General features: G+C 39.0%; 1 protein-coding gene across 1 annotated transcript; it reads left to right on the top strand.

Moving 5' to 3' along the window:
- The first annotated feature begins 2679 nt into the window (after positions 1–2679).
- On the top strand, positions 2680–3441 carry LOC125516915 (agamous-like MADS-box protein AGL29). The gene has a single exon (XM_048682179.1). It carries the CDS (start codon positions 2680–2682, stop codon positions 3439–3441), a length of 762 nt encoding a protein of 253 aa, XP_048538136.1.
- Positions 3442–11764: the final 8323 nt, after the last annotated feature.

Genomic DNA, 11764 nt, shown 5'->3' on the forward strand with positions numbered 1-11764 from the left:
AAAACAAGCCCAATCCCAGCCCAAGACGCAAGTCCGGCCCGGGTCATCGAGCCGGCCTGCCCATGCCACAAGTCTAAGAGCCTCTCCTAAAAAAAGATGTTTCGTGAGGTGCCCATTCCAGGAAGAGCTTGATGAGATGATAATCATTTACCCAATTAGCACAATTACCACCCTATTGTTGTTAATCCACTAGAAAGCCACCTATGCGTGAGGTGAGATTCATGTATACGACTAACTAATGTGTGTGCAAAAAGGACTGATCAGTTGTTAACCTCTCCTACTGTACACTAGTAAAAAAATGGTTTGAAAATTAATTTAAATATACCATGCAAAAAAAATAAATCTGGCCCGAAATTCTGAGGTTACAAATATGTTCATGTCAACCAGGGATTATGTTACCAGGCCGAAAATTCGGTTACCCACGAGAAATCACCACCGAGCAAAAAAATTCCCTTTTTCTGAATTTGATTAAATTTAGACTGGTTTGAATGAATTTTGATTGGGAAAATTCACTCAAAAAAGCGTTCGGTAACCGCTCAGTTTTTTCTGATTACCGTCAAAATAGAAATATAGGTGCCCCCAAGATTTTATTATGCATCTGGAATCCAAAATGAATAACTAAATCTACCGGTGCTGGTATGTACCGGTGGGCAATCCACCATCCGTTAGTTTCGTCAAGATGCGTGCAGTCTTGACTCCGTATAAACTGTAAGTCGATTCCCTTTGCTATACCCGGTTAATACAACTGACAGGACTGACACACGTGGGGCCACTGCATGCCTTTTCAGCCTTTCACAGAGAGTTGAGTGCAGAGGAATAATGATGCATGCATGCAATCCCTCTTCCCATACATCTCACATGTATTAATTTTCATCCTCATATTTTGATTGCTTGATATTTTTTCAACCAAATGTCCATTTTTTAAACTTTCTATATATTTGAATTTGTGGTGACAAAGCCTTCAAAACAAGATCAATCTTGGATATATTTGAACTACTTTTTATTTTACATATTTCAACTATCTTTGAAATCACTTTCATAAAACATAAGAATGTTTTGGTATCTCATAAAAAATATTTCGATCATTTCATTTCAGTTTTTTTTAAACACTGGTTTCACTTATTTGGAAAACTGTTTAAAAAAACATATTTCACTGATTCGGAAAATTGTTTTCACTCTTTACAAACTATATCTCATATAAATTTATTGTTTCACTCATTTGAAAGAATGTAATTTCACTCATTCGAAAATCAGTATTTCGCTAATTTGAAGAAAAGCATTTCACTGAATTGGCGAAATGTTTCCACTCATTACAAAATATGTCTCAAAAACTACTTTTACTGTTTCACTCATTTCAAAAATTATAATTCCACTCATTCCAAAATTGGTATTTCACTAGTTTGAAAAAACACATTTCACTGATTTGGAAAACTGATTCACTCATTACAAAAACAATATCTCAAAAACTAATGTCACTTTGTATTTATGAAATATCTTGAAACGTATTTCACTCATCACAAAAATCCGTTTCAAACATTGAAATAGACAGTTTCACAAAACAATGGATATATTTCACTTTTTTCAAGTATCTTATTTCTCACATTTCACTCATTCCAGAAAACGCATTACACTCACCCAATTAAAATACTATATTCCACTTATTTCAAAAAATTGATTACACTAATTAGAAAAGATAGATTTCACTCATTTCACTAGTTTTAGAAAAACACATTGTAGTCACTCAATTGAAATAACAATTTCACTTGTTTCAAAGATAGATTTCACTTACTTTTTAAAATGATTGGAAATAATCAGCTTCACATTTTTTTTTAAATAACAAGTTTCACATATTTTGCACTGAAATATGTTTCATATGCATGAAAAACAATTTCTTTCCCATTTCAAAAAAATTGGTTTCACTCAATTCAAAGAACTTATTTCACTTATTTCAGAAAACTGATTTCACTCATTTGAAACGTTGAAATTTAATCATGTTTAAATGTATTCAAGATTGATCTTGGCGCCAGGAGTTCAAATATATAAAATGTTTCTAAAATGGGATTATAGTTTTAAAGATATGAATAAATGAAATTGCCAAAGAGAAAATAAAAGGCAGGATTTAATCTCGCATGCGGATGCATGAGAAGAGAGAATGAATCAGGCATGCATCAAGTAATACTTTATCACTGACATGGGCCTGCCATCTGATGTGATGCAATATTGAATTCGCCATGTTCTTCGGGAATACACTAATATATGTAAGATGTGGGCCAGCAAAGCACACGAATCGCAAAGTGGACGAACAACATATGGTTCACCGGTACATACCGGTAAAAAGAGCTTTGCGCAATCCAAACCCTTGGTGCCCAGCCAGATTTACATTATATAAAAAATTCGTCCAAATTTGAAATATTGAAGGCTGCTGAGATCTTGTCATACGAGTGACAACTCATGAGCAGTGGTGAGTAATAAGAAATTTATTAGAAAATGCATTGCCCGGGATGAGTTGGCATATATACTCCTAGGGAATCTATTTATGTGCATGGCTACAGGCCAACTAAGCACACGCGCGAGCACAGGCATATATAAACACGAGCACCCGAGCCCTAGAGAACAGAAAACAGACCTCCTCTACAAAGAAACACTCTCTGAGAGCACCCGAGCACAAGTATTGGATCGATGTCGATGGCGCCGAAGCGGAAGCTCAGCATGGGGCGGCAGAAGATCGAGATCCGGCGGATCGAGAGCGAGGAGGCGCGCCAGGTCTGCTTCTCCAAGCGCCGGGCGGGGCTGTTCAAGAAGGTGAGCGAGCTGGCCGTGCTCTGCGGCGCCGAGGTGGCCGCCGTCGTCTTCTCCCCGGCCGGCAAGGCCTTCTCCTTCGGCCACCCCTCCGTCGAGGCCATCCTCGACCGCTTCATCCCCTCCGCCGCCGCGCAGGTCGGGGCGGCGGCGGGCCTCGGCGCCGCCGGCGACCGCAACCTCGCGGAGCTGAACCGGCAGTACGGCCAGCTGCGCGAGCAGCTGGAGGCGGAGAAGGCGCGGAAGGACCGCGCGGAGGAGGCCATGGCGGAGGAGCGCGCCAAGGGCAGCCCGGCGGCGGCGTGGCTCGACGCCGACCTGCGCGACCTGGGGGAGGAGGAGCTCATGGCCTTCGCCGCCGCGCTGGCGGACGTGCAGACCGCCGTCTCCGCGCGCGCCAACCAGGTGCTCCAGGAGGCGCTCGACGTCGGCCGCGCCAGGAGCGCCAGCCGCATGCTCCTCGCACCCCCGCCGCCGCAGCAGCAGCTCGCGGGCGGTGGTGGCTTTGAGTTCGCGAACTCCAGGAATGAGATGGAGATGCAGCAGATGTTGATGGCCATGCCGCCACCGCCGGAGTTCGCCGCCACCGGAATGGAGATGGTGCAACAGGGGCTCGGGCAGAACGCCGGCTTCCCCTACTGAGAGAAGAAGAAGAAGAGATCCACACCGAGTCCGATCTGGAGTTCATCATGCCTGCATGCATCAACGTCGTCACAACTCGGCCAGAAAGGGATTGATGGATCAAGTCTTTTGATCCAGGAGCGAGCGACTAGCGGACAGTCGATTTTACATATTTGTTTATGCACATATATAATAAATAAATAAATAAAATGTCCACTCTGGGTCATAAAAACATGTTCATTTACCCTAAAAATTTGCAGTGTCTGTTTACAAAGCTCGCAAATAAATAATATTTTTGAGGGAGCATGTGTTATTTTATTTTTTTAAGAAAACAAGGATTACCCTGGCCTCTGCATCAATGTGTTGTTTCATGTAGATAGGGAAATAAAATACGAAGAAGCCCCTTCATAATAGAAACCAGGGCGAAAACTGAACAACTGAGACATCATCCCGACGACAATATAATCAAACCACTAACATCTATCATGACCTCCACTCCAGGAGTTCCTGAGCGAGAGAGCATCAGCAACGCCTTTAGAAATAAATAAATATCATATTTAACAAATTGGCAAACCCATTTAGTTAATTGCCTGTGCAATAGATTCCATTATTGTTAATTAAACATTGATGGATCTAAATTAATGAAAATAAAAGCCTTTCTTTAGTTCTCTCTGCTGATAAGTATGCAAGGATGCATGCAAGAATGTTTTGTGTAAGTTAGTACTCATTCAAAGCAAGTTAAGCTGCTCGATTTGTAAGATCGCGAACAATATGAAGGTGACCTTAATTTGCTGGGAGATAATTCATAAGAAACATGTTCACCGTCGGATTTTTTATTTCCAGCCCGAATTCTGAATAGTCTACAGAAAATTGAACACAGGTTCAAAGTAGACGCTACATACAATATGAGGTTTATCGAAATGATTGTTGGATGGTTGGCTAGCTTCTATTTTGTTGTCAAAAAATATTACTTTTTCGATTTGCTTGGCTTGCTTTCTTTCCATGCTATTTTATAGCCAATTAAATCCCAACTATCATAGTAGGGTCACATTAACTCCTCCTATTTTTTTGGATTTGAACTCCTCCTAATTTATTGAAGGACACAATTGCACATAAAAAATTCATAAAACTTAGAAAATCATATGTGAGGTTTGTGCATTGGACCTTAGACAGAATTTTTTGGGGTTTCAAGATATGACATGTTGTGGTTTCTACAAAATAAACAATATGTGATATTAGTTTTTTTCTCACGGGTCACAAATTCTCATATTTCTAAACCAAAAAGTTGTAGATACATAATTTACATTGTAAGTTATATATATATATATATTTATATATATATATACTCATTTTTAATTGTCTGGTGCGACTTTGTCCTTCAAGAGAGGCTAAGATGCTCCACATATTGTTGTTCTATCATGGAAAAAAATTTAAGGTAAATGAGCCCAAATTAAATGTAAAGGACAACAGAGCCAAGCAAATAGTTTCAGGAGGAAAAACAGGCCTTCAATTTTTTTTAAATGATGCCTCATTTGCACAATACCAATTTAATCTCATTTGATTGATATCTGATTTAATTAATCAAACTGGATTGGGTCAGTTACTGAGCAGAATTAGCCATCAATGCGTCAAACCTAATGGCGGATGGTAAATGACAACATGTTGAGGGAAGAGATTAACTTGCTGCTACCTAGCACTAATTCACGTACATTAAAATGCATATTACTCGATTCTAGATGAGCTACCGTTTCATTTGGAGCTTTTTTTTTTTGAGTGGCTTTCATTTGGAGCTTGGTATAGTCTTTTCTTTTGGCGAGGGGTACTTATGAAGTAGTTGTTGGATGACACCTCATGCATGCATGTGCTTAATTTAGCTACGCATTGAAACCAGGTTCTATTTCCTTTTTTTGTTCATATGATCCATTATTTTCTAAGAAAAGAGTGCATTATCAAAAAAAAGTTCCCCTACTTGTTTTAACGGAACCAAAAAAAACATGCCTAATATATAAATCGTACTAAAGTGAGAAATGTTTGAAAACACTTGGCCAAACAAAATGGAAACATATTACTCAAGAAATATCAAGCTAAATATATATAGGCTCGTAGAAAGGAATGTTTGATGAAAAATAAATGCATTCATCCAGGCAAAATAAGCGAGAAACGACGTGAAGCAGAGGATAATTAACACCTAAATAATTAACGGGCTACCATATATTGAGATCAGTAACGCTACATCAATGGTAGGTTTTTACGGGGTGAAACTGATATGTCAAATTGTGATTGGATTTAGGGGGGCCCGTAAACCTCCTGTAAGAGGCCCGTGTGTTTAACATATTTGTATTGAGATGATGTTCGGCTAAGTCGAGGATCCAATTATCTGATGCCATCCCATGTAGTAGTGGTATTGTCTCAAAAAAATCTCGTGTTGTGGTAGGAAATTAATACGACGGTGATATCTAGCAGGACACATGAAGTTGGCTGGGCTTTCCCCGCAAAAAAAAGTGGGCAGGGCTGCTATTTGGAGGGCTGGAAATAAGTAGTTGTCATGGGCCACAAACTCGGTAGAGTTAGAATTGGCCCAATTGTAGGTTAAGACAGTGGGCAATGCACTAACACCCACTAATCTATTTCTTTCAACATGAACACATACCATCTTAACATGCAAATATGCATGGAAAGGCCCACATCAATATGCAAATATGCATGAGAAAAGACTCGGCTCAGTAACTAATATAGTAAATTTTATGTGTTTTAAATTTTTGTTCTTATATTAATAATTTAAAAATCTCATCAATAAAACTAAATACAATCTGAAAATTTTAGTTCTTACATTATCGATTTAGAATTCATATTTCATACGACTAAATCTAATCAAATTATATATCAACCAATTCCTGCAGAGACGCACTAGCATCATATGGTCTTAACAACACTTAAGCAATGTCGTGTTTTACCATATGTCTATGGCCGTTGACCCAACTTGCGTGGAAGTGTATCTCTCCCGTGCTAAGAGAGATAAGAAACTCGACAATGAACTGGTAATCCATGGGAGCTTTTATAGAGCTTTGTTGTGATATGTATCCCTTGTCGTGAGCAATACAACCACCGTCACCCACTTCGCGTTGTTGGTAGGTCGGCCCATGAAACCTTTGCTCGGTCTCCCACACTCCCTCCTTCGCTTGTTCGTGTCGACTTTATTTCGATCTTTCGTTTCTTTTTTGTCGACCCGCTACTGGTTGCTAAGGAAAAAAGTAGGTGAGACAGAGAGCTCAATCCATACTCGCCAGAGGAGAAGAAATTTCATGTCCCCTCACCTCTGTCTCCCATCCTGGTGTTGAGACATGTTGGGGCTCGGATCTTCAGGAAATTAATAGTCTTCATCAGCATCTAGTGACAGCATGGTGTTTTCGGATAAAGTTACTTCGGGTTCTTTGTGGCCATGGAGCTAGAGAGGTATGTGTCCTCGCGGATCTGATTATTCTTATTTGATGAGTTTATGCATCATATCGCCTTGGTTGGTTTGATTTATTTTAGTTAAAATATTTCCTTGGTATTATGGTGAAGATTTTATGGTTCGAATGCCTGCACTTCTAGGAGATCATTCCCAACCCAAGTTCATCATTGAGGACTTCCCATCTTTTCAGATTGGCAACTCAAGGGATTCCAAAAACCTTTATCGGCAATCAAGCTATTGCAGGTAAACAAGGGGTAGCATGGCTGCTCCAGTCCAACAGTAGTTTCATTACTAAAGTCTTGGCAATTTTCCATCTTGCAAAAATTGAAACTATGCAGAAGATGTCTCCAAGAGAGTTCAGTATAATTATAAGTTGTCGGAGTTACTATGTACTCCTTCCATCCCAAAATTCTTGTCTTAGATTTGTCTAAATACGGAAGTACTTCTTTGGATTGTGGATCCAAAGCCCTGTGCCCATAATGATTTCGAGTATAGATAAAGTTGAATATGTTTCCCAACAAAGAAAAATAAAAAAAACAGCTATCACTTTTCAAGTTGATGAAATTAAAAAAGTCATAGATAAAAAAAATTTGGAAAATCTTAATGGATTAAAAAAGTTCAGCAATTTTAAAAATTGCTCATGAACTTGCAACGATGTTGAAATTCAAAAAATGTTCACTAAAAATAGAAAATGTTCATTCTGTAAAAAAGGTCCCAATTTGAAAAAATGTTCGTGAACTGGCATAATGATCACAAATTTGAAAAAAAAGATGATTTCAAAGAGTGGTTAGGAATTTTAAAAAGTTCATGAATTTCACAAAATGTTGGCAAATTAGAAAAATATTTTCGCATCAAAAATATATTCATTAATTTGGAAAATATCTGTGGATTTGAAAAATGTTCACAGATTCAAATACTGTATGTCACTTTCGAAAACTTCCTTGAATTTTAGAAAAGATCGCAAATTTGAAAACTATTTGCAAATTCAAAAAGTTCATGAATACAAAAAAAAATGTCCATGAACTTTGAATATGCTCAAGAATTCCAAAATTGTTCATGTATTTGGAAAATGTTCAAGTATTTGAAATTTCTCGCAAATTTGAAAAATTATCATGAATTTCAAAATGAAAAGGAAAAGAAGAAATAAAAAATAAAAAATAGAAAAAGTAAATAATGAATAATTGAAAATATGAGAAAAGCACAAAACCAGAATAGATACATGATGTAAAATACTAGTCCTTCCTAAAACCAGTTGAGAAGCGTCCTCAAACGGTGAGGCCTATTTCTTGCCCCGTGCAAGACATATTCTGTCTCATTTCTGGCGCGGCAGTACTGGGCCGGCACAATATTGTCGCGTGCGAAAGTTTTTTTATCTGGTTTTTTCTTAGATTTTTTAACTATTTGCAATGGTTTTCTTTGGGGTTTTCTCTGATTTCTTTAGTTTTATTTTTTCACTTTTATTTTTTATATCCTTTCCTTGCTTTTCTTTGTTTCTTCTTCAGTATTTTTTTACCTTTTATTTATATTTTATCTGGTTTTTTCTTAGATTTTTCAACTGTTTGCAATGGTTTTCTTTGGGGTTTTCTCTGATTTCTTTAGTTTTATTTTTTCCCTTTTATTTTTTAATCCTTTCCTTGCTTTTCTTTGTTTCTTCTTCAGTATTATTTTTTTACCTTTTATTTATATTTTTATCACGTGTCTACATTTTTCATATACATCAGTAACACCTTTTATTTTTATGCATGCTATTTTTCAATATAATATAAAACTTTTCTATACATGTTTAGCATTTTTGAACTACATGATTATTTTTTTAAAACTTTTTTTGAATACGTGTTCAAAAACATTCAAATACAGGTTGAAACGTTTTTTTGAACAATAAATCAAAACTTTAAAAAATGGCAACAGAAGAATAGCAAATATGTAAATGTTTGATACACTTTTGCATGCATGTAACACAATTCATACTCTCATTGGGCAAAGCATATTATTATTTTTAATGCAGTGCATAATCACCCTAATTGGCCTTTTGAGGTCCAATGTCCTCTAGTTGGTTTAATTTTTATTTGACACGACTCTTTGCTTATAACCACATGTCCAACACCAATACAGTAGATGATGGTATCCAACACCAAGGAAAGTTGTGAGGCCTAAGCCCAATACTTCTGTCCTTTGGTTATGTTAATCGAACTCGTCTCCACAATCCACACATCACTATTGCCCCCTAAAAAATATCGTTACTGTAATGCCTTTCCATGACTGATTTGTGACATTGATGGGCTCGCTTGTTCAGCATCAACACCAGCCAATCATGTAGAACTTTCGTAGTGAAAACAAATGTTGTATATTTTTGTTAGATAATGTTTTTTTACATAGCTACAGATGTCATATGTGCCTTTTGTTAATTAACATAATTTTTCTAGTGACCACATACAAAATTATGTTTGGTGCATTTATTCCAGGCAAAGTTAGTTTTTTCAAGAACAATGTAATGTTAGTTTTGTTTGTGCAAAAGAAATATTGGAGGTTACTGCAGATCATGGGAGCATGTTGGATCTGTTTTGTATGTCATCTGGCCATGAATTGCTTCTTTGTTTCTGCATAGCCCTAGTATGGCAATCTGTGTTATCAGGTTATCTATCATATTTCTTACCTCCGGCATATGAGATAATGTCCAAATGGTTTCAAGGCACAATAGATAGAAGGAAGATGACGGTATGCTAAAGTTAGAACCACTGTAGCAGAGTCATCAAACATGCCCGAACTCCATAGTAACTGCCAATATGGAGTTTGGGTCGAAAAACGGGTCTAGCAGATTCATCAAAGATGTCTGGACCTCCAAAAATTATGGAGCGCACTCCAAAACCTGGGTCGTAGGATCCATACTTGGAGGCTAGCATTACTAGGAAAAAGCCTACTAGTGGCGCATCAGTTTTGCCTACTAATGGCGCACTACTGGTGCGCCACTAGTATTTTTTACTAATGACGCACCACCGGTGCGCCATTAGTATCTGGTATAGACCACCATGCGCCATTAGTATGCCTCCCAGGGTGCCATATTTACCCACATGCTTTGGCATACCATTGGCGCACTGTAGGGTGATGCGCCATTAGTATCCTTTGACATACTAATGGCGCACTGTGTAGTGATGCGCCATTAGTATTCTTTGGCATACTAATGGCGCATTTTGAGGTGATGCGCCATTAGTATGAATATTATGTTTTATTTTTTTACTTTTCTGATTTTTGCACAGGTTACAAAATATATTATTGGACAGAATATAGACAGCATCACACAGCAACAGCAGATTCATCGAATACAATAGAAGATTAGTCTCCGAATACAATTCATCATATTAGTCTCTGAATTCAAAAGACCGAACAAAGATAAAACATTACAAATCTCGAGACCGCGAGTAGCGAGTTTGTCTTTACATTACAAGTCGATATCGATCATCTAAACTACCATCACATAGAAGAGAGCTGCGGTCATCACGATGAGCATCATCGCGATGAAACTGGTCTTCATCCGGTTCCTCCAATGCTCTCTCCTCTCTCCCGCTAGATAGCGGACGTATCTAGATTCCGCCTCCGCCCTAGTGGTGTACCCTTTGTAACTGTTACCGCTGAAACGGTGAACCTATCTCCGACACTCCTCCCAGTCGTCATAGACTCCGGGAACCTTACCCTTGTACACGACATACGACGGCATCTCTATGCACAAGCCAAACAACAGATAATACATAAGCAATATATAAGTATGCAACAAAAGGATCAGAAGAGAAAAGCAAGACATTAATAGCACGATTCATGGTCCTACTAATAAATAGCATCGATTACATCTAAGTTGAACGACTGTCCAAACCAAAGAGACATACAATTCATTAAAGTTTAATTACAACATGAGCCAATCAATGTTTCAGAACTACACATAGCATCACTACTTTCGACTTGACTCATGGGACCGAAGCGTGGATGGAGCCGCCGTCTGTCGTGATGGTCATGAAATCGCGGGCGTTGTCAGCCTGCATTTGTAGCGTTGTGTCTATCTCACTGTTGGACGGTTGATATCTGAGGTAGAACTGCCCCGAGGTATGAAGGACATCTTGATGGATGATTTCCGCTAACTCCGAATGGATACGAAAGAATTCTTGTCTGATGCCCGCGTCCTGGATTGCCGACAAGCTCGCGGCCCAATCTTTGAGATTATCTGGTAGCAGAAGGTGATGATGGTCCCGTACGATCGCCCACATGTGATCGAGGGCGTAGTAGGCATCCTTCTGACCGCCAGGCGGCTGCTTGACGCAGCAGAACTTAGTATTGTGGGCGAACACGTGCCTGCCGTACCTACGAACTGGCCTGGTGAAGGTGCCTCCAGATTTGGCGTAGCCGGGGAGAACATCATCAAGAACTTTCTTGATATTTGTGTAGTCTATCTTGGAGTCACGGTTCGGGTCGAAATATGTGGCCATGGAATATTTCGGGCTTAAGAGGATGAGTGTGCAATGTGTCTCACTGCACAGAACACAGAATGTTAGAAAAAAGAAAGAACGATCGAAATCTAAGAAATCATTTGTTTCAGGGCGGTTAAGGGATGACTTACTCGGGAAAGTAAGACACGAGGAAGTTATCCTTATCTGGGTTTGCCAGAATGACGCCTTCGAGGTGTGAACTCGCGACTTGGTGGTCCCCAGCGCTGCCCAAGAGCTTGGCACGCATGTAGAAGGGGTCGACTATCACGATGTCCGGGGTCTTGTCTCTAATGATCCGCATCTTCATACTCAGCGAAAACAGCCGAACGAAGGTGTAGTGCAGCGAATGAAGATTAAACATAGCAAAGATGTCATCAAACCGTAGGACGATCGTACCCCCGATGGCGCCATCCACAAA

Source organism: Triticum urartu, chromosome 6, assembly GCF_003073215.2.
Source record: "Triticum urartu cultivar G1812 chromosome 6, Tu2.1, whole genome shotgun sequence".
Taxonomy (NCBI): domain Eukaryota; kingdom Viridiplantae; phylum Streptophyta; class Magnoliopsida; order Poales; family Poaceae; genus Triticum; species Triticum urartu.